This window comes from Leopardus geoffroyi, chromosome B3 (assembly GCF_018350155.1).
Source record: "Leopardus geoffroyi isolate Oge1 chromosome B3, O.geoffroyi_Oge1_pat1.0, whole genome shotgun sequence".
NCBI lineage: Eukaryota > Metazoa > Chordata > Mammalia > Carnivora > Felidae > Leopardus > Leopardus geoffroyi.
Genome location: NC_059337.1, coordinates 137,079,364 through 137,102,573, shown reverse-complemented (window position 1 = coordinate 137,102,573; position 23,210 = coordinate 137,079,364). Strand labels below are relative to the sequence as shown.

The following is a 23,210-nucleotide window of genomic DNA, read 5'->3' as shown; positions in this document are numbered from 1 at the left end:
GTGCTGAGCGCTCAGCCGCCATGGCCAGCGGGTGCTGACGTGCGCCACCTGGTAACGGTGTACCGATCCCCTGAGACAGACCCCTTCGTCATCCCCATTTTACAGGCGAGGACACTGAGACTCACAGGGAGTGACACGTCCGCCACAGGCCCAAATTTGAACTACGCTTCACCTTTATCCTTCCTTCCAGGATCTGTCCTTTTTCCTGGCCTTTCTGGAAAGGGAGGCGATGGATCGAGTTCCACTCAAGCGGCCTCCGTTGAAATGTATTTTAAGTGACTTAAAATGTAATGCCAAAGCTGGATGGGCAAAGGCCAGAATGGTGCAATAGGCGTTTTGCCTTCTTGGAGCGAGGCGTGCGGAGGAGGAAAGGTCTGTGCCCGGATCCTAAAGCTGGCCTCCTATCCCCTCCCTCCAAGCCTCCTCATTTCTTAATTCGGCCTTCAAAATGGCTTGGCTGTGGAAGGCTTTTTTCTCCAGGCTCTACGTAATTTTCTTTATTTGCGTAAAACATTTTTGTGACTTAGATATTAGCAGGCGCCTCTCCCTTTTTACAAGATGAGAACACTGACGTTCCGAGAGGATTAAGGGGAAGTGTCCATGGCACACGGGCAGTTAAGTATTGGATCTGGCATCCAAACCAGATGCAGTGCATGTCTGCCCATCTCCTGTGTCCCCTCTGTTCCAGGCCCCGCTGCCTAATCTGTCGCTGTGTTTCTTCTCTAATTTGATCTTCTCTATCTCTGTGTCCTCACTTCTTTGCAGGGCCTGATACGCTTAGAAAATATTTGTCGCCTTGGAACCCTGTGCTTCTCAGTTGCCAACTTAATGGAACATTTCCTTCCTTTTCTTTTCAGTAGCCATGAAGTTGAAGGAGACAAAATCAAGGCCAAAGCCGCCAAGCTATGGCAAATTTCAGACGAAGGGAATCAAAGTTGTGGGGAAATGGAAGCAGGTGAAGATTGACCCAAATATGTTTGCAGATGGACAGATGGATGACTTGGTGTGCTTTGAGGAACTGACAGATTACCAGTTGGTCTCCCCTGCCAAGAACTCCTCCAGCCTTTTCTCAAAGGAGGGGCCCAAGAAGAGAAAGGCACAAGCTGTTTCAGGAGACGAGGAAGGAGAGTCTAGCTCCTCAAAGAAAAAGATGAAGTTGAAGAAGAATAAAGACATGGAGACTAGAGGGACCAGTGCCGAGAAAGAGTCTGAGGTCAGAGATGCTGCGCCAGAGCCCCAGGGACATGGCACAGTTTGTCCTGATCCAGAGGTAGAGGAGATGGTATCAGAAAGCTCAGCCCAGACTGTTCCAAAAAAGAAGAAAAAGAAAGGGAAAAAAAAGCTGGAGTCTTCCCAGAGTACTATTCCAAAGGTGCCCAAAAAGGCAAAGACATGGGTGCCTGAAATGCGTGACCAGAAGGCAGATGTAACAGCCTGGAAAGATCTTTTTGTACCCAAGCCGGTTCTCCGAGCACTCAGCTTCCTAGGCTTCTCTGCACCTACACCAATCCAAGCTCTGACCTTGGCACCTGCCATCCGTGACAAACTGGACATCCTTGGGGCTGCTGAGACAGGTAGGGGCATCCTTAGCTGGCCAGGGCAGGATTGCTTCTGGGTTGAACTTGTGGCTGCTAACAGGTTGGATGGAGGTGGGAGAGGGGAATTTGGGGATATAACCACAAAAGCAGTGTTGAATGAAGGTGTTTAGAAGTCAGCCAGCTCTGGGTTGAAATCTGCCACTTTAAAAAAAAAATTTTTTTAAGTGTTTGTTTATTTTTGAGAAGGAGAGGGAGAGAGACAGAGCACGAGCAGGGGATGGGCAGAGAGAGGGGGAGACACAATCCGAAACAGGCTCCAGGCTCTGAGCTGTGAGCACAGAGCCCGACGCAGGGCTCAAATTCATGGACCGCGAGATCATGACCTCAGCTGAAGTCGGACGCTCAACCCACTGAGTCCCCCAGGGACCCCTGCAATCTGCCACTTTGTAATTGGTACCTTGGACAGGTCACTTTATCTCTCTGACCCCTATAGCTCCCAGCAGTACCTACTTTTTTTGCTTTGTGGGTTAAATGTAAAGTTACAGTAGTTTACACAGTGTATTGTAAGCGATCTGCACATGGTAGTTTCCCGTTCTTGAGCATTTCTAAATGGCTCAGAGGGTAAAGTAGGGCTAAGTTCAGCCCTCCCGAGAGGTAGGTCTTCATTAATATAAGGAATAAGGGTCTGATTCACAGGAGTTGTCCAAAGGTACAAGGGCTGCTTTGGGAGTTGGTGAGTTCACGTCCTTGGAAAGATTTGAGTGTGTGGTAGATAACCATTAGGTGGATTTTGTAGGTAGATGTTGGCTTGAGGTACTGTTGGGTCTAGGCATTGTTTAAAGTTCCCTCATTCCCTGCACCGTCTAAGGCTTTGTGAAGCATTGACAGGTTGACTTGCCCTCAATAGATTAAACTACCGACTGGAGGGCAGAGCTTGTACTACCTGGAGCTAAGTCCGGCTCGACCGTAGGTAACCAGAAGAAACGTACATGTAACGTGAGCCACGTCTGTAATTTTAAATTTCCTAGGAGCCATATTTTGAAAAGGTAAAAAGAAACAGGTAAAAATTAATTTTAAAACATATTTCAGTTAATGTAATTCATTGTAAAATTATGAGATGTTTTATATTGTTATTTCTATAGTAAGTTTTCAGAATCTGACATTTTGAGCTTGCAGCTCAAATGTAGAGTAATCACATTTTGGGGTGCCTGGGTGGCTCAGTTGCTTAAGATCTGACACTTGGTTTTGGCTCAGGTCATGATCTTGCTGTTCATGAGAACGCCCCACATCGGGCTCTGCACTGACAGTGTGGAGCCTGCTTGGGATTGTCTCTCCCTTTCTCTCTCTACCCTTCCACTGCTCATGCTCTGTCTCTCAAAATCAATAAACTTAAAAAAAAAAAGTAAAACTCTTACAGAGTTACCGTATTTTAAGTGCTCGATAGCCATACATGGCTAGTGGCTATTCTTTTGCATAGGACTAGACCATCTGGACACTTTGTGCCTTGGATTTCTGGAAAGAGTGGTCAGGGTACTAAGGGTGAGGTCCTGTATAAGAGTCACATAGATGGAAGAGTAAGGAAGCCTCAGGGGAATGGAAATAACAATAATAATTTAGAACATTTTCTTAGATAAAATGTATCAGGCACTGTGTTAAGCACGTTACATTGATGAATTCAGTTCTTCGGACCACCCCGAGATAGGTTGCATTATTCTCGTCTTACTGGTGAGGAAACTCAGCCTCACAGAGGACCGTGTCCCTAAAACTGCGCAGCTGAAAAGTGGCAGTGCCTGGATTCTAGATGAGGTCTGTGTGCTCTTGAGCATTCTGCTCTACTGCCTTGGCGTGTGCGGAGGCCTGGAAGTGGGTTTCTGGAAGCAGAGGCAAGGTTGTGCAGCACTCTGTTGCCAGACCCTGACATTTGGATTCGTACCTCAGCTCCCATCAGCTTATCTCTGTGGCATGCTGGGATTCTGCAGGTCTAAGATTCACAAAGACTTACGGGGCTGTGAACAAACTGCTCCCCGCACAGATAATGAATGTTTCCGTCACCCCCACAAGATGCTTTGGGCCCTTTTTGTAATCTCTCTTTTCCTGGGTCCTGCTCCTTGTTCATTCCCAGACAACTTCTGATATGCTTTCTAGCACTGGAGATTAGTTTGTGTTTTCAAGACTTTTACATAACGGAATCATACAATATGGACTTTCCGGGGGAGGTGGGTGTTTTGGCTCTTGCAGCATAGTTTGAGATTCAACCATGTTATTACAAGTACCAATAGTTCATTCCTTTTTATTGATGAGTAGTGTTCCAGGACATGGATAAAGCAGTTTGGTTATCCATTGATGGGTATTTTTGTTCTTTGTAGTTTTTGGCTATCACAAATAAAACTATTGTAGGGGCGCCCGGGTGGCTTAATGGGTTATGTATCCGACTCTTGATTTTGGCTTAGGTCATGATCTCACAGTTTGTGAGTTTGAACCTTGCATTGGGCTCTCTGCTGTCAGCACAGAGCCCACTTTGGATCCTCTGTCTCCTCCTCTCCCTGCCCTGCCCCTGCCCTTCTACATTTATTAAGACAACTTGTGTGTGCGCGCACACGCTCTCTCTCTGTCTCTCTCAAAAATAAACAGTAAAAAAACACCTATGATAGATATTGGTGCGTTAGTCCTTGTATGTGTATATGCTTTCATTTCTTTTGGGTAAATACCTGTGAAATGGCTAGGTCTTACGGTAAGTGTAACTTTTTAGGAGTTTTCCAAACTGATTATACCATTTTACATACCCACCAAGTTATGAGAGTTTGAATTGGTCCATGTTTTTGCCAACACTTGGTATGTACAGTCTTTAACCCTGGCTAATCTTTGAGCATCTTTTCAAGTGCCTGTTTGTCATCCATATTCCTTGGTGGATTCCTTGGTGATGCCTTGGTGGCATCTTGTCAGTTCTCCTGCCCATTAAAAAAAAAATTTTTTTTAATGTTTATCTGAGAGAAAGAGAGTGCAAGCAGGGGAGGGGCAGAGAGGGAGGGAGCCACAGAATCTGAAGCAGGCTCCAGGCTCTGAGCTGTCTGCACAGAGCCCAACATGGGGCTCGAACCCATGACCCATGAGATCATGACCTGAGCTGAAGTCGGACACTCAACCGACAGCCATCCCGGCGCCCCTGATGCCATTATAAATGGCAACTTAAAATTTTCTATTTCAGGTTGTTGCTAACAAATAGAAATATGATGTCTTTGTATATTGACTTACACCCTCCAAGTTGGTACCATCAAGTAGTTTCTTGAAGATTACAGCACATTTTCTACAGAGATGATGTTATCGTCCAGCCTAGATGCCTTTTATTTTTGTCTTATCGCACTGACTAAAATCTCCAGTACAATTTTGAATTGAAATGGTATAGTGAACACTATTGTTAGTATCATCATTAAGTATGATATCAGGTTTTACTTGCCTTTTATCAGATTGAGAAAATTCTCCTCAGCTCCTACTTTGCTGAACTTTAAAAAAAAATTTTTTTTTAATGTTTATTTATTTTTGACAAAGAGAGACAGAGCACAAGCAGGGGAGGTGGAGAGAGAGAGAGGGAGACACAGACTCCAAAGCAGCCTCCAGGCTCTGAGCTGTCAGCACAGAGCCCGACGCCGGGCTCGAACTCACAGACTGCGAGATCATGACCTGAGCCGAAGTCGGATGCCCAACCGACTGAGCCACCCAGGCACCCCTGCTGAATTTTTTTGTTAGGAATGCTTGTTGGGTTTTTTGAAATTCTCTTTCTACATTTATTAAGACAACTTGTTTTTTGGGGCACCTGAGTGGCTCAATCAGTTGGGCATCCAGCACTTGATTTCGGCTCAGGTCATGATCTCACAGGTTGTGGGATTGAGCGCTGAGCATGGAGCCTGCTTGAGACTTTCTTTCTCCCTCTGCCCTCCCCTGCTTGCACTCTACCTCAAAATAAATAAACATTAAAAAACAAAGATAAGTGGTTTTCATTTTGAGTCTGTTGATAATGGTGAAGTACGCTGATTTTCAAATACTAATCCAAACTTACATACTTGGGATAACCCAAACTTGGTCACGGTGTGTTATTCCATTTATATATTGTTGGGTTTGATTTGCTAAATTTTGTTGATAAGTTTTGAATTTCTTTTCATGAGATGTTAGCTTGTAGTTTTCTTATAATGTCTTTGGTTTTAGAGTCACAGAGTCATTCAGGCCTCAGAATGACTTGAGTATTCTCAATTTTCTGAAAGTTTGTATAGAAATGTTTTTTTTTTTTTCTACCTTATTTAGTAGAATTTATCTGTGCCTGCACTTTTAGTAGGATGGGTTTTAACTACAAGTTTAATTGCTTTAATATATTAGAATATTTGTGTTACTTATTTTTCCTTGAGTGATAATTTTCTTTGAAGTTCCATTAGTTTTTGTTTCCTGTGTTGTGAAGCTCTGTTTTACTTGTGTTTACATGTTTAGGACTCTTACATCTTTTAAATGACTTTATTCCTTCCATTATGAAATGGCCCTCTTTATCCCCAGTCTTCTTTTTTCTAAAATCTTCTCTCTCTCATATTAATGTACCTTTTCCAGCTTTATTTTGATTCCTGTTAGCATGGTGTGGTTTTTTTCATACTTGTACTTTTTAAAAAAGATTTTATTTTAAAGTAATCTTTACACCCAATGTATGGCTTGAATTTGCAGCCCTGAGAATGAGTCACATGCTCTACCAGCTGAGCCAGCCAGGCTTCCCTCATACTTGTACTTTTTTTTTTTTTTTAATGTTTTTATTTATTTTTGAGACAGAGAGAGAGCATGAGCAGGGGAGGGGCAGAGAGAGAGGGAGACACAGAATCCGAAGCAGGCTCCAGGCTCCGAGCTGTCAGCACGAAGCCCGACGCGGGGCTCGAACTCACGGACTGTGAGATCATGACCTGAGCTGAAGTCAGACGCCCAACCGACTGAGCCACCCCGGCACCCCCACACTTGTACTTTTAACCTACTTATGTCTTTGTATTTAAAGTGGGTTTCTTGCAGCTTCCAGGTTGATGAACATATCTGTGTGCTGGGAGGGTGGTGTGCCCCCATTCCACAGGGACAGAAGCCCTTGCACTTGGGACCCTTCCAGACCTTGCCCTATGTACCTCTTCACTGGCTTTTCATCTTTATAAAATATGTTTTATGTTAAACTGAGACTTGTAAGGAAAAAAATAAAACAAAATGGCATCCTTGTAGACAGCATATACTTGGGTCGTGCTCTTGAGTCTGACAGTCTTATTTGTTGAGGTCATTTATATTTAATTTGATTATTGGTAATGGTTGGGTTGTAATATGTTGTTTTGCTATTTGCTATTCTCTTTTTTCCTCTTCTTTGGGATTGAATATTTTTTGTGATGACATTTTATATCTTTTATTATTAGTTGTAACTCTGTTATTTCCTTTTAGTGGTTGCTTTTGGATTCATAGTATTTATCTTTCATATGTTATGCTCTTCCTTCAAGTAATAATATACTATTTTATATATACTACGAGAACCCTACAAAAATATATTTCTATTTCTCCTCTCCTTTGTGCTTTTTGCTATATGCTTTAGAAATCCAAAATACGTTTTTATGTATAATAATTTTAAGTTTAAATAAGTTTAAACTTAAATAATATGTTTAAATAAGAAAAAGACATCTTTCGTATTTACCCATGTTACCATCACCATTTTTGGTGCTCTTCCTTTGTACAGATCCAGAATCGCATCCAGTAGCATCATTTGCACGGAAGATGCTCCCTTTAGTACTTCCTGTAGTCCAGGTCCTGCTGATGATAAACTATTCAGCTTCTGTGTGCCAAAATGTCTTTATTTTACATTTGTTTTGAAAGGAATTTCTGCTAAGCGTAGAGTTCTATGTTGTCAGATTTTTTTTTCAGGTGTTCAAACAAAGATGTAGTACTGTCTTCTAGCTTTGATGGTTTCTGATGAAAAGTGCCATTTTATCTGAAGTGTTAATGGGTCTGTTTTGCTCTCTTACAGTTCTTGCTCATAGTATACCTTGTTTTCTTGTGGGTTATTTTTTTTTTTTTTAACTGAGAGCTGCTCATTTTCCTCTGAAAATTACTAGAGAGAATTCTTTGAGGCTTATGATAAAGGTTTCTTCCTCCAGAGATCATTTATTTGCTTTTGCTTGGGGCATTATAACTTTGGAACTACTTTAAATTCTCAACTTGCGGTGTCTTGTTGGTTTGTATTAACCACCTAGAGGATGTGAATTAGGGCGTCATATACATTCAGAGGTCAGTTTGACAATGTTCAAACATAGAGAAAAGTGTGCTGATTTAAAGTTTTCTCAAAAACTAAAAAAATTGTCTTTTACTCCCATCTTCTCCATCTAAGGTCTTGGAAAACTATACACAGGTTTCCATTCCTCACACCCTAACGTGGTGGTGTTTCTTCACAACATTGACAACACGCACACACAAAACTTGTCTGTCTGTTTAGAGTTTCAGTGCGTGGACTTTGTGTGTAGTTCACATTGGTGACCTTAGGCCTCAGGGCTAGTCTGCCAGACTTTTTTTCGGCTTTTAATTCCAGATGCCTCTGGTTGCAGTGCTGTGGGGGAATCTGTGCTGGGTGGAGGAGCTTTGGGTTGGTCAGCCTGGCACTTGGCTATTTCAGGATCCCTTAGTCTGTGTAAAAGAAAGAGCCCCAGAGAAAAGGTATGTGCGTTTGTTGATTCACACTGTTTTTGTTTTTGTTTTACTTCTAAGGAAGTGGAAAAACCCTTGCCTTCGCCATTCCAATGATCCATGCAGTACTGCAGTGGCAGGTGAAAAAGAAGCCCACTCCAACTCTAGGGAACCCAGGAGCATTACCTAGCGAGGCCGGGACCGAGGCCAGAACTGAGTCTGGAGTTCTGCCTGATGAGATTGGAATTGAGGGAGAAGCCCTGCCCAGTGAAGCTGGAGTGAAGGCTAGAGCGCCACCCAGCAAGATCAAGACTGGAGCTGCCGCGTCGGACCGGGCACTGCCCCTCTGTGATGATGATGCTGGTGAAGGACCTTCTTCCCTGATCAGGGAGAAGGCCATCCCCAAGCAGGATGAAGGCAAAGAGGAAAAGCTGGATGAAGAGCAGACTGGAGGGTTAAAGCAAGAGCTGGGTGGCAAAACCACCACCTGTAAAGCACATCCGAAGCGCCCTTTACTTGGACTGGTTCTGACTCCTACTAGGGAGCTTGCTGTTCAGGTTAAGCAACATATTGATGCTGTGGCCAAGTTTACAGGTGAGGTTTGTTTAATTCCATTTAATAAATATTTCCGAGGAACCTAGAGGATCCTAGATGCCGGGGTGGCAAAGGTGAATGAACTGTGGCTCCTACCCTTTAGGGGAAATCTTTCTCTCCTGCCAGAGAATTAAGCCTTACGGAAATTGTTTGACGCTTTGTCAGTTCTCCTAAGAATGACACACAGCTAATGCCGTTCTAGATGCATGGGCAGTTAGTTAGTTATTGCATATGGTGGATGCTTAGGGCAGAGATGGGCAAAGTGTAAAGAAAGTGCAGCCATACCCGTTTGTTTACATTGTGTCTGTGGCTGCTTTTGCACTATCAAGGCAGAATGAAGTAGGGGCCGTTTAACTCACTAGGCCAAAATGTTTACTATCGACCCTTTAAGAGAAAGTTTGCCAACCTCTGGCTTGGGGTGTTGAACTTACTCTTTGAGGGAATTCCTTTTGGGATGGGCTGCACAGTGTGAATTTTAACTTTATAATAAAAGCAGCAGTACTTACCAAGCTCTTACTGTGTGCCAGGCATTTTGCCAAGCACTTTGCCTGTATGATCCTATGTGTTCTTTCCACATTGGGTACCTTGAGAAGTCCTCCGCGAGAGAAGAGAACAGAACAGTAGGCTATTAGAGGAGGTTCAGAGTCATTCTAACTGAGGGGGATGGCAGGGTTCCTAGGGAGGTGTTGATAGTTGCAGAGTGACATCTTTCCCGGCATTGTGCGCTGCTGCTCAGTTTTCCGGGAACTTTGGATGTAAATATGCCTGGGTTTGAATCCAGGTCTTCTGTTGTTGATGGGAGGGAGTAGAAAGAAATGAGGTTGGGGAAGCAGGCAAGGCCTAGATCATAGAAGACTTGATGTGCCTTCTAGGAGTGACACCAATGGTTAGGCCAGGCCCACTCTTTTAGCACTATCCAAAAAGAGATGGGAGCTGTCCTGGTGGTTGATCGCCTCTGCTAATCTGGGAGCACCTATGTCAGCCATGGCAGAAAATAAGCAGCCAGACTGAATAACAGGGTCTCTCATATTTTGTGTACCATAGGAATTAAAACTGCTATCTTGGTTGGTGGAATGTCTACGCAGAAACAGCAGAGGATGCTGAACCGCCAGCCCGAGATTGTGATTGCCACTCCGGGCCGGCTGTGGGAGCTAATTAAAGAAAAGCACCCTCATTTGAGCAATCTTAAGCAGCTCAGGTAAGTGACAGTACCTCTCCTTTCCCTTTCCCTCCCTTTCTGAAGTGGACCTGGGGTGGCATGGTAGTATATGCAATACCTTCTGCTTATCACTGTGTGCCACAGTGTGGTGCCAGCCAGACTTGGGCCTTTAGAAAACCCAGAGTGCATGAGGAAGGTTAGTTGAGGCCCTGGAGGTGGTGGCATGTGTGTGTGTCTCTGTTGAGAGCTGCGATGGTAGTCGAGTGTGCTGTAAATGACTCCTGCTACTAACCAGGTTATGTGGCTCTGTCTGGATCTGCAGGTGCCTTGTGGTCGATGAGGCTGATCGGATGGTTGAGAAAGGCCACTTTGCTGAGCTCTCACAGCTGTTAGAGATGCTCAGTGACTCCCAATACAATCCAAAGAGACAGACCCTTATTTTTTCTGCCACGCTGACCCTGGTACATCAAGCTCCTGCTCGAATCCTTCATAAGAAGCACACGAAGAAAATTGACAAAACTGCCAAACTTGATCTCCTCGTGCAGAAGATTGGTATGAGGGGCAAGCCCAAGGTCATTGATCTCACCAGAAATGAGGCCACAGTGGAGACACTGACAGAGACCAAGATTCACTGTGAGGCTGATGAGAAAGACTTCTATCTGTACTACTTCCTGATGCAGTATCCGGGCCGCACGTTAGTGTTTGCCAACAGCATCTCCTGCATCAAACGCCTCTCTGGGCTCCTCAAAGTCCTAGATATCATGCCACTGACCCTACATGCCTGCATGCATCAGAAGCAGAGGCTCAGAAACCTGGAGCAGTTTGCCCGTCTGGAAGAGTAAGTCAGGCCTGTACCGAGCTCTAGCCATTACATCAAGGTTGCCAGGACGGTGGGAGAGGGTGGGAAGCTACCTTCTGACATGGAGGCCTTATCGGTAGAAGGTAGCCCTTTTTTGCACATCATGAAGCAGGCTTACTCTCACTAATGCATTTAGTTGCTAATAATGCCCAACAGAAACTTTCTTAACAATGAGTAATGGTAGGGGCTTCTGGGTGGCTCAGTCGGTTAAGCTCTTGATTTTGACTTAGGTAATCTCATAGTTGTAGGACCGAGCACAGAGCTTGCTTACGATTTTCTCTCTGCTTCTCTCTCTGCTCTTCTGCTCCTGCTCTCTCTCAAAAAATAATGAGTAATGGTGACGATAATACCGACTGTTACTGAACACTTAATGATACAGTAAGTATTATGCTGGCGTTTTAAATACATGACCACATTCATTGAATTCTAACATCCTTGAGAAGGAGCAGAATAGATTCATGGTTAAAAAGAGAGAATCAGATTGCTTGAGGTCAAGACCTTGGCTGTGCCACTTCTAGCTGACCAAATTACTTCAGTTGTGTTTCACTTCTCTCATAATTAGCATAACAGTATAATAATAGAAGCTGATTGAGAGGTTGTTGCATAGGTTAAATTAATTTATACATATAAAGCATTTAGAACAATGCTTGGCCCATAGTGTGCACTTCCTAAACGTTAGCTTTAATACTTATTTCGTATCATTTATTATCATTATTCTCATTTTATAGATTGAAAACAGTAAGATCTAGGAAAGCTTGCCCAAGGTTTCTCATCCTGAAAGTGACAGAGCTGGGCCTCAGACAAGCGTGTCAGGCCCAGAGTGCATGCTGTGTCCTACTGTGCTGTCACTGTGCATCTCTTTTTGGGCCAGACTGATGCTCAGACAGCAGTGTGCATGTCGTCAGGATAAGGGCCTGTGAAGGTTGAGGTTGAGTCTAGATTGACTTCTGCACTGTGTTTTGTCCGGTTACAGAGTGATTAGTTTCCAGAACAAGTGTCTGGTTTACCTCCCTTGGAATGTTGCCAGGTAGAATTTAGTGGTTTACTTGATCAGAGAGTGGGAAACGATGGCCCATAGACCAAATCTGGCTCACTGTTTGCTTTTATGAGTACAGTGTTATTGGAACACAGCAAGGCCCATTTATTTATTGTTTCTGGCTGCTTTTGCACAGAGAACAGCAAAAGTTGAGTAGTTTCAAAGCCCAAAGTGATTTACCATCTGGCACTTTACAGAAAAAGTTGCCGCCATTGACTTAGAGCTGCGGTTTAACGTTTTATAAATTTTAATTTGCATCACATTCTTGTGCCCTACATCAGAGCTACAGGGAGTGGGGATTCTGAAAAGCCCAGAATCTTACGTTTTGAAGACATACATACCTCAGGTGCTTTTGACTTTCTTTGAAGTACGCACACATTAAGAAACATTACCCAGTGAAATTATGTCATGCTTACTATCAACCAGGCACTGTTCTAGGTAATAGAACAGTGAATAGTGCAAAGTCCTTACTGTTACGAGGTTTATGTTCCAGTGGAGGGAGATGATAAATTGAAAAGCAAGTCTGTAGTTTGTAAGGTGTTGCTGAGTGCTGAGGAGCAGAGTTGTGCAGACTGCGGGGTATGGTCAGGGAGGTTTCTCTAAGAAGGAGGGATTGTAGCAGAGTGTGGACAAAGCAAGGAAACCGGAATGTCTGAGGAAGACCTTGTAAGGCCTAAGGTGTAGCAAGTTTAATGGCTTAGAGGCCAGAGCATGTTTGGCATGTTTGAAGGAAAGCGAGGAAAGCGTATGTGAGGGAAGTAAGTGGGACGGTGATAGAAGACGAGGTCCCTGACCTAGATAGAATGGGCTTGACCTCATTTAAGTTACTGAAGGTAGCCTTTTATTGCAGGGTGTGGCTTGTCCATTGCGGTCAGCGAGACCCCACTTTGGATCCTGGCTTCACAAGTGAACGGCCGTGTTTATGCCTTGGGAGTTAATCTGTCTGAGCCTCAGTTTCTTTATCTAGTGTATTCAGCAGGTGGTAAGAATTTGATTAATGAGAGCTGTTAGTTGTTGTTAATGAGCTTTGTCTCTCCACCACAGTTGTGTTCTCCTGGCAACAGATGTGGCAGCTCGGGGCCTGGATATCCCTAAAGTCCAGCATGTCATCCATTACCAGGTAGGGCAGTAGAGACTTTGTTGTGCTAACTGGGCAATTTTTTAGGTGGAGGTTTGGGGAGGGAGCAGGAGGGAGGAGGAATTCTTGGTCCCAGGGCCTCATGCAGCAGAGTACCACTGGCGTCTAATGACCGACTAGCTGCTGTCACTTTGAGAATACTCATGAGATTTCTTTTTTTTTTTTTAATATATAATTTATTGTCAAGTTGGCTAACATGCAGCGTATACAGTGTGCTCTTGGCTTTGGGGGTAGATTCTCGTGATTCATCGCTTACATACAATACCCGGTGCTCATCCCAACAAGGGCCCTCCTCAGTGCCCATCACCCCCCCCCAACCCCCGCCCGCCCAGTCAACTCTCCAGTTGTTCTCTGCATTCAAGAGTTTGTGAGATTTATTCTTTTTTTTTTTTTTAATTTTTTCTAATGTTTGCTTATTATTTTTTTTTTAATTTTTTTTTTTCAACGTTTATTTATTTTTGGGACAGAGAGAGACAGAGCATGAACGGGGGAGGGGCAGAGAGAGAGGGAGACACAGAATCGGAAACAGGCTCCAGGCTCTGCGCCATCAGCCCAGAGCCCGACGCGGGGCTCGAACTCACCGACCGCGAGATCGTGACCTGGCTGAAGTCGGACGCTCAACCGACTGCGCCACCCAGGCGCCCCTAATGTTTGCTTATTTTTAAGAGAGAGAGTACGTGCACGCAGGAGTGGGGAAGGAGCAGAGAGCGAGGCACAGAATCCGAACCAGGCTCTAGGTTCCACGCTGTCAACACAGAGCCCCACTTGGGGCTCGAACTCATGAACCATGAGATCATGACCTGAGCCGAAGTCGGACCCTTAACCGACTGAGCCACCCAGGCGCCCCTCATGAGATTTATTCTTAAAAAACCTCTTGGCATTTCTGATGTCACATCATCCTTTTCTCTGATTTGGACAAACTAATTGATACTTACTGGCAGGTTAGAGTCTTGTTTTCTTTCATGGAATGGGCATAGTAGCATGTAAACTGGCTATCCTGGTATAGAGAAATAGAAGAGTGTGGTAGCTTAAGACCTTCCTGGGCTTAAATCCCAGCCATGTAACTTTATGCAAGCTATTTTAATCTCTTTAAACCGTATGTTTTTATTTGTTAAATGGAAGTTATTATAGTATCTACTTTTTAAAGTTTTTTTTTTATTTTAATGTTTATTTTTGAGAGAGAGAGACAGAGCCTGAGTAGGGGAGGGGCAGGCAGAGAGAGGGGACACAGAATCCGAAGCAGGCTCCAGACTCTGAGCAGTCAGCACAGAGCCCCACGTGGGGCTTGAACTCACAAACTGTGAGATTATGACCTGAGCTGAAGTCGGATGATTAACCGACGGAGCCACCCAGGCGCCCCTCTGAGTTCTTATTAAAGGGAACTAAGTTATTATGTGTGAAGAGCTTAGAAAAACACAAGGCACATCCTAAGCATGTACTGAATGTCAGCTGCTATTGATACTGACATTAATTAGTGCATGCACCTGGTGAATATTAGCATAGCATGGTGGTTAGGAATATGGGCTCCAAAACCACACTTGGAGCGTTTGAATGCTTATGGCCTGCTTCATAGTTGGTTAGCTTTGGGCACGTTACTTGGCATCTCTGGTTTTCAGTGTCATTGTTTGTAAACTGGGAGTCATAATGCTGCTGAAACCCTAGGGTGATGATGAGAATTAAATGGGCTCCTGCTGATGAACACCTCCCACAGTGCTAAGTACCCAGTAAATGGTAGCTATCTGGCATTATTATTTCTCCTTTCTAATTCCTCATGCTTTAAAAAGTCTTTCAGGCTGCCAATTCTGTTTAGCAAATCTTTCTTCATCCTTTTTTGGGCGAAAGAGGCTGAGTCAGTCTTTGTGGGAGATATCCAGATGAACAAAGCATAATCCTGGCCCCAGAGAAGTATCAAGTCCACTAGAGGAGATGAAATGACCATAGCCATAATTTAAGGCAGAAGGTGTTAGAAAGTTGTAAAATACAACGGGAGAGAAAAGTAACTTCCAGTTTGGGAGGTCGGAAAGAACTTTCTAAAAGATGCTTTGCATTTAAGAATGGGGAGGATCTGGGTATGTAGAGGTGGAAGGAGGAAGGAACGTGTGGAAGTGGGCAGTTGGCCATGAGTTGGGGTGTATGTTGGGAGAACAAAGTGAATGGCCGGTAGACCTCATTTCTAGCACCATTATGAACAGTTCATAGCGGTGCTGAGAGCTGCATTGGAAATGATCGTGTTATCTGGACTCGGTGGAGAAGGCTGTTGTTGATCAGTGGTGTGTGCCACAGGAGTGGGAAGGGATTGTCAGCACCCATCCACACCTGTGGGTGACATGTCCAGTATATATTACAGTGGAGGCAGTGGAGCCCAGAGGTCAGCATAGACTTTGAAGTTGGACTGCTGTGGTTCAAGTTGTGGCTCCACTGTTTATTAGGGGGTATTGCTTAACATCTGTGTGTTTCAGTTTCCTGGTCTATAATACGGATAATCACGAAAGCATCTATTTTGTGTTGCTGTTTGTGAGGAGTAAGTGAGATAATACATGCAAATGCTTAAAATTGCCTGGCCCATTGTAACCACACAGTAAATGTTGGTTCTGATTACCATGTTCAATCATTCATGTAGAGTTACTGAAGAACCCGCAGAGTTTCTTTAGTTAGAGTGGGAATTGTGGTCAGAGCTTTGGCTCAGGAAGATTACAATGGCAGTTTTGGGTTGGGTCAGGGAAAGTGGGGAGGACGAGAGAAGAAATAAGAAGTGACTGTCATTGTTCTTTTGGGTGGTCACGAGGGTCTGGAAGCAGGGGAGGGCAGAACAGGGGCCATGGGAAGGCAGACCCTGCACAGTGAATGGGCTGAAGAATTAGGAGTAAGGGAGAAGGGCTGGATCGGTCCCCATTGCTGGAGAGATTTCTGCTGCCTGACTGGGAGGGAGGGAGGTCCAGCATTGGGCTGGTGGCCCTGAGGGGAAGAGCATGTTGGGTGACAGCCACACGTTGACTTCCCTGTTCCGCCTTTGGCAGGTTCCTCGAACCTCGGAGATCTATGTCCACCGAAGTGGTCGAACTGCTCGGGCCACCAATGAAGGCCTCAGCCTTATGCTGATTGGGCCTGAGGATGTGATCAACTTTAAGAAGATTTATAAAACCCTCAAGAAAGATGAGGACATCCCACTGTTTCCTGTGCAGACAAAGTACATGGATGCAGTCAAGGTAGAAATAAAAGTTACAAACCCAGTGCTAACGAGGGAAGGGATCACGCCGCAGCCTCACCTTGCTGGGAGGCTCTGGCAGTAGAAACCTTAGAAACTAATGATTCTGCCAACAGCTAACAGGCAGATTCATTAAAAAAAGGAATGGGGACACTGGATGTGGTGGGAGAGAGAAATTGATGAGTGTGCAAAAACCTAGGGAATTTTCTTCCTGAGCCCTTTCTTCACTGCCTGCCCCTGGAGCCTCTGCCACTCCCTGTCCACTGCACAAGGACCATGAGTGTGGCTGCCTGGACATTGCATCCGGTGGTTGTAGGGAAGCAAGGTCAGCTTGTCTCGCTGAGGCACATACTAAAGGTTTGTCACATTCCTGAAGCAAATGCCAGTAATTCCTACCTTTGGGGTTTTACATTTTAACTCAGTATGCATTCAGCTGAATAGGTGCTGCTAACTGTGGGCCATTGTGTGTCAGGTACCAAAGTGGGGTGGGTTTTCTTCCATAGAGATCCACTGGCTCGTGAGGCAGGCTGAGCCCGTGCTGAAGTTTAGGTACAAATGGAACACCATGGCACTGGTGGGCATTATGGTTATATTGGTAGGAGAGGAGGTTTCCTCCAAGCTTCTCGCCTGTAGAGAGGTAGAGAGCAGATAGAATTCCAGGAATTGAGGGAGCAAAAGCATGGAACAGTTCAAGGACTGTTGGTTCCTCTGGCTCGAAAGGAGTGTTAGCCGTGTGGGGAAATACAGTGGGAGGTGAGCTTGGAAGAATGGAGATGACAGGATTTCCCGTTAGGAAGGTTGGGAGCCACCCTGGCTTCCTATGGCTCCTTTCCCCCCACACCACAAGGTCTCTTCCATTTTTCCCGTGTTTCCTGTCATTGCAGCCTGGCCGCAACACCCACAAGCAGGAGAGTTGAAATGTTTTTGGCAAAGGACGACATGGAAGAGAGAAGGCAGTTCTCTGACTTTGTCGACCCTGTGATCAGTCACAGTGGGGCCCTAACTCAGGACTATTGGGGTGTTTCAGGGTCCCAGCTCAGCTTGGGAGCTATCGGTGGTGTCTGGGGAAAAGAGTTCCCTTTGGACACCTGGAGATTGGCAGTCCAACTGCGGTGAGCTTCCAACAGGTGGGGCTGTTCAGGTTTGTCATTTGGAAAGCTGGCTCCTGTGATTTCATTTGTGCCCGCTCGTGCGCTGATTGCCCTCTTTGCTTTTGTCAGGAACCAGAACAGATTCATTTTGATGGGAGCTGATCTCAGGGGCTTTTTTGAAAACCACAACTTCTATGAGCCTTTGCTTCCTAGAGGCTGAACCTTCTGTCAAATGAACACTCTCTACTCCTTTCCCCCAGGAACGAATACATTTAGCTCGGCAGATTGAGAAAGCTGAATATCGGAACTTCCAGGCATGTCTGCACAACTCTTGGATCGAGCAGGCAGCAGCTGCCCTTGAGATTGAGCTGGAAGAAGAGATGTATAAGGGTGAGTGGGCTGGGTGGGACTTGAAGGATACATTCAGCATTTTCCCTTCAACTTTTGTCTGGTTGGAACCTCCTCACAACCATGGGTCCGTTTAAAATCAAGATGCCTTTTCTTTCTTTGTAACAGGCTTTAGTCCCAGATGAGCCTACGGCCCTTGGCCTTTGTTCCCTCTGTCTTATTTGTCTGGAGCCTTCAGCTGCCTCCTTCCTGTGGAAAGGCAGTGGAGTATAGCAACATTAGGGGTAGGCTCTGTGGCCTGGCAGCCAGTGCTGGTCCATTCCCTTAACTGGCTGTGTGACCAGGTTGAGTTCCTTAACCTCTCTTTTGTACCTAGGCTGTCATCATGTATAAGACGCAGTTCCTAAAGTTCCTACCTCCTGGGGTTATTGCAAAGATGGCTTGAGTTGATGAGTGTGAAGTGCTTGTCACAGTGCCTAGCAAATAGAAAGTATTTGGTACATTTTAAGGTATTTATGATCATTATTGTTACTGTTTATCATCTCCTCTGACCTTCATGGTTTCCGGACATAAACAGCAGGAATTACTGTCCTTTTACATATGGAAACTAGAGGCTCACGGGAAAGGAGCAGTTTGCACAGGGAAACAGCTCTACTACTGGGCCTTTCCTGAGCCCCTATTCTGAATGTGGGCAAGAGCCTAAGGATCCAGGGATGACTCTGTGTGGTCCCTGCTCTAGGAAAGCTCTTGAGTCTAAGAAGTGGTAGAACCAAATCTAGAACTGATGACACCACAGTTAGATCCAGTGTTCTTTCCATCCCACAGGTGGGCAGCTCAGCTGAGGTGTTGGCTTTCTCGGTGCCAAAGCCAACAGATTGGGAGGCTGACTTAAGCTGTCCGCTCAATATGGAAGCTGGGAACCAAACCAGCGGGCTTGGTGACAAGGAGCTGTTCCTTCTGTTAGCTCAAGCGTGGGCTGTTGACAGGTCAGGCCCTGGCTTCCCTTCCTGAGGACAGGCTGGTGTGGAGGCCTTGACTGTGCCGGCCTCCACAGGTGCAGTCAGTGCTGGTGGTGAGGTACAGGAGAGCTGGGCTGCGGACGGTGTTCACAGTCTCCTGGAGGCTTTGTACCTATTGAGTCACAATGGTCATAGGAAGAAAATCGGTCTTCAAGTCAGGAAACCTGGGTTTTTTGTTTTTTTTTTTTTAAATTTTTTTTTTTCAATGTTTATTTATTTTTGGGACAGAGAGAGACAGAGCATGAATGGGGGAGGGGCAGAGAGAGAGAGAGACACAGAATCGGAAACAGGCTCCAGGCTCCGAGCCATCAGCCCAGAGCCCGACGTGGGGCTCGAACTCACGGACCGCGAGATCGTGACCTGGCTGAAGTCGGACGCTTAACCGACTGCGCCACCCAGGCGCCCCAGGAAACCTGGGTTTTAATCTCAGTTTGACAGCTAGCTAGCTAGCTCTGTGACCTTCAGCAAGTGACCTTGACTGTAAAATGGAGAGGATTCTGGTCTTAGAGACTTTTTTTTTGAGTGAAGACAACGGTGGCCCTGAGTATCCCCCTCCTAAATGGTGTTGGAAGTTAGGCAACACTAGCTTTCCATAGAGAAGTTTTGAGCCTTTGTTCTCCAAGAGTTCTAAAACATTTTTCTTAAAAAAAAAAAAAAAAAAATTTTTTTTTTTAACGTTTTATTTATTTTTGAGACAGAGAGATAGAGCATGAGCAGGGGAGGGGCAGAGAGAGAGGGAGACACAGAATCTGAAACAGGCTCCAGGCTCTGAGCTGTCAGCAGAGAGCCCGACGCAGGTCTCGAACCCACCGACCATGAGATCATGACCTGAGCCGAAGTTGGATGCATAACCAACTGAGCCACCCATGTGCCCCTAAAACATTTTTCATCACAAGTATCCATCGAGGGAAACAAAATGCTTCTACAAATCGCAATAAATATGATGTTTTGTATTGTGTTTTAAGGAAGAAAAACTGACCAGCAAGAAGAGCGTAGGAGACAAAAGCAGATGAAGGTCTTGAAGAAGGAGCTGCGCCATTTACTCTCCCAGCCATTGTTCAAAGATGACCTGAAAACCAAGTATCCAACTCAGTCTGGCAGGCTGCCCACGCTCACGTCTGCCCCAAGAGATGGTGAGTCTGCTTTGAGCTGCCTGGCCAAACAGAAGAAGAAGAAGAAGAAGAAGAAGCCGAAAGAGCAGCAGCAGGAACAGCCTCAGCCAAGTACAAGTGCAAATTAACCACCCTCCAGGTCAGAGTCTGTGGGTGACGGCACGTTGTTTCTGTGTTCTCTGGTTGTATGGAAAACCTGCCCACTTTGCATTCCACTCCACTGTCCACCCCGGTTATAAAAATCTCCCTCTTCCTTGCCAGCGCCCACTGCAGGCGAGACCTTGTGCACATTTGTGTTGTTTTGGAGTAAGAATTCTATGCAGCAGCGTATATATTTCTGTATTCCAGTGTGTACAGGCTTCTTGTACGTTCAGCTTGGTTTTCTCAATTAAAAACAGTAGTCAGAACCAGCATGGTATCCTGAGTTTTTAGCTGGAATGTAGCCACGCTAATCCTTTGGCTGCAGGATGCACGTGGGGTGTGTGTCATCCCACTGGACGGTGTGGATGGAGCAGTATGCCTTCGCTTGTGTTGCTGCTTTTCTCCACCGCAGACCCCTGACGGCTCTTTAGCTCTCTACCACTCACTCAGCTTTTGCCTTGTCTGAGCCACTCTGCCAGATGGGCAGAGAAGAGGCTGCCATCCTCGGGTTCCAAGAGAATACAGGCTTCCTTAACGTCAGAGCCACTTGTGGGGAGGCCAGTGACAGCATGCTGAGTCTGGCATTGCGAGGCACTCGGGCTCTGGTGCTAGCCGGTTTCTCCCGCCTTTTCGCTCCCCTCCTCTGTGTGACTGAACGGTTGTTGCCCATGGGTCCCACGTGCCGCTTCCCTTATCCTGAGCCTTTTATACAAGCTTGTCCCTCTGCCTGCTTTCCTTTCCCATCCCTGAGCACTGCGGTGTGTACTTTGGGTCCCTGAGCCCCCAGGAGGACATAGTGTCCTGTGGCTCCCACAGTAGCCGTGCTCACCCTCTTCCTAGCACGTGGCACATTGTATTGTCTCTGCTAAGCTCCTTGACAGCATAGGCTGTTTTTATGATCCTTTGCAGCCCTGGGGCTTAGGTCAGGGCATCGTGTAAGCACCTGCTGAGGGAACTGGTGACCTTTTGGTGCCACCCGAGCTTTCTCTGGCTTAGTCTAGGTGAATAGCTACAATTGCCAGAGAAGCATAGATTTCTTCACAGCTAAGCCTGGGCTTCTAAACAGGTGTCTCCTCGGCTTCATGGTTGACAAGGTTGGCAGGATGGCGGCGGTGTTCTGTCAGCCCCGCTGTGTAACTGCAACGGGACAGCTGGCCTGAACTCAAAATCGGGGATCACTGAGTGTTGACCAAGTACTAAACGCCGGTAGGCACTTTCCTCTGCTTTATCATTTAACGTGACAAGGTCCTGAGACACAAGTCCCAGTACCTTTTTGTAGTTGAGAAGGTGGATACTGAGCACTTCAGACGTGCTCAGGATCGCAGAGCAGCCAGGTGGCAGACCTGGGGTTAGAACTGTGAGTATTAACTTATGGGCTCAGGGCAAGTTCAGAAAACTGCTTCAGTCTTAAAAGGACAGACAGCAGTGTTGCCAAGGAATGTCTCCCCAGGGTCACCAGTGACCTGGAGAGGAGATTGTAGTAGAAAACAGTCCTAGTCTGACAGATCAGTTCTTGAGTGACATCTGTTGGAAGAGGCAGGGGACTCTCCATTATCTGAATAGTACAGGGGAGGTTTAAACAGGTTTAAGGAATCTTAGCAGCACCTGAGTCGTGAATGGATCACAAACAGATCCACTGATGTCTCTTGACATCCTGTTCTTGTCTCCTAACAGGAGATTCTTTTCATTTTTTGGTGGGGTAATATGTTAAAGGGGTAGGTTTTTGTTTTTAATCTTTATCTTTGAGAGACAGCGTGTGAGCAGGGGAGGAGCAGAGAGAGGGAGACACAGAATTGGAAGCAGGCTCCAGGCTCCGAGCCGTCAGCACAGAGCCCGACGTGGGGCTCGATCTCACAGAGACCATGACCCGAGCTGAAATCGGACACTCAACTGACTGAGCGCCCCTAAAGGGGTAGGTTTTAAAAGATAAGGTTAACCTCCCAAGCAGTTCTGACTTGAGGTAAAGCTTTGGGGAGTCCTGTGGTTTCTTTGGCGCCTCCAGTTCAAGAGCAGAACATCCTGAGTATCTGGACCTTCCACTAGAGGAGGAGCCCCTCTCCCCTGCTGATTTACTCATACACAGAAGCCCTGTGGGAGAGCTGATCTTCTCTGCATGCCAGGTACCAAATACTAGGAAACTAGGACAAAAGTTGTCACGGAAACCATTTTATTTTATTTATTTTAATTTTTTTTTTTTTCAACATTTATTTATTTTTGGGACAGAGAGAGACAGAGCATGAACGGGGGAGGGGCAGAGAGAGAGGGAGACACAGAATTGGAAACAGGCTCCAGGCTCTGAGCCATCAGCCCAGAGCCCGACGCGGGGCTCGAACTCACGGACCGCGAGATCGTGACCTGGCTGAAGTCGGACGCTTAACCGACTGCGCCACCCAGGCGCCCCACGGAAACCATTTTAATGCTAAGAAAACGTTTCCACCAAGTGCTGGAGAAGCTGTTGGGCCTGGCCAATACCCCACAGGACCTGGGCTCCCCCACCCAGGGCAGCTACTCAGTCACAGCTCCTGCCCCCACTTTGCTCGGAGTGAGAATGTTTCTTAGCCTTGTCTACTGTTTCCTGACACTTCCCTTTTGGGAAGCCAGTTTCCATCCTAAGGTGGCATTTCTCCACGTTGCAGCAAGAGTTCTGCTGCTCCCCTACTTGTAGAGCACTGTGTCAGGTCTCGAAGCTCTCCTCACAGTCTTGTTCCACTTTAACCAGTGCTCCTGTGATGTGTAGGTATTGTTTGTTTCACCAGTGTGAGAATTGGAGCTCAGAGAGGTGAAGTACTTGGCCAAGGTCAAATAGCTCGTAAGTGAAAAGGTGGGATTTGAACCCAGGCAGTCTGGGTACAGAGCCCCTTTGTGCTTAAAATAGGAACCTAGTTAAAAGCAAGGACAGTTTGTTCTTTTTGTTGTTAAACATTCCCATTTATAAAGTTCCCTTTGGAAAGAAAGTAATAAATGTGCAGTTGCAAGGACAGACTCTCAAAGCAACTTCCCTGCCTGATTTTAGTTTGGAAAGAGCTGGCTTTGTGAGGTGGGGTGGAGAATTATCCAGAAAAGTCATGCCAGCATGACTGGCTGCTGCAGACAGGCCAAGTGATTTCCATGAATGACTGGATTTTAACAAGTTACTGAATTCTGCAACTTCCTTTCTCCACTGGTGCTTTGCCTTCATAGAAGATCTGAGTGCAGACATGAAGGAAGAAAGCCATGGCTTGGCTTGGGCCAGTGGTTTTGGGAAAAAAGGGGAGAGCGCTGAGTAAGAGCATGAGCGTCATTTGCCTTTCTCTAACGT

At 45.9% G+C, this 23,210-nt stretch overlaps 1 protein-coding gene across 3 annotated transcripts in view; it reads left to right on the top strand.

The window, feature by feature from the left end:
- The window catches only part of DDX24 (DEAD-box helicase 24), a 33,371-nt gene extending 13,190 nt beyond the window's left edge, over nt 1–20,181 (top strand). For 2 of the 3 annotated variants that reach the window (XM_045451943.1, XM_045451941.1), the window contains exons 2-9: nt 858–1,574; nt 8,292–8,804; nt 9,849–10,002; nt 10,286–10,801; nt 12,903–12,978; nt 16,014–16,202; nt 17,553–17,682; nt 19,625–20,181. In XM_045451943.1, coding sequence (XP_045307899.1) covers nt 863–1,574; nt 8,292–8,804; nt 9,849–10,002; nt 10,286–10,801; nt 12,903–12,978; nt 16,014–16,202; nt 17,553–17,682; nt 19,625–19,899 — 2,565 coding nt within the window. In that variant the 5' untranslated portion in view covers nt 858–862 and the 3' untranslated portion in view covers nt 19,900–20,181. The remainder of the gene's footprint in view (nt 1–857; nt 1,575–8,291; nt 8,805–9,848; nt 10,003–10,285; nt 10,802–12,902; nt 12,979–16,013; nt 16,203–17,552; nt 17,683–19,624) is intronic. The other variant, XM_045451942.1, reaches the window with a different exon arrangement.
- The last annotated feature ends 3,029 nt before the right edge of the window (nt 20,182–23,210 follow it).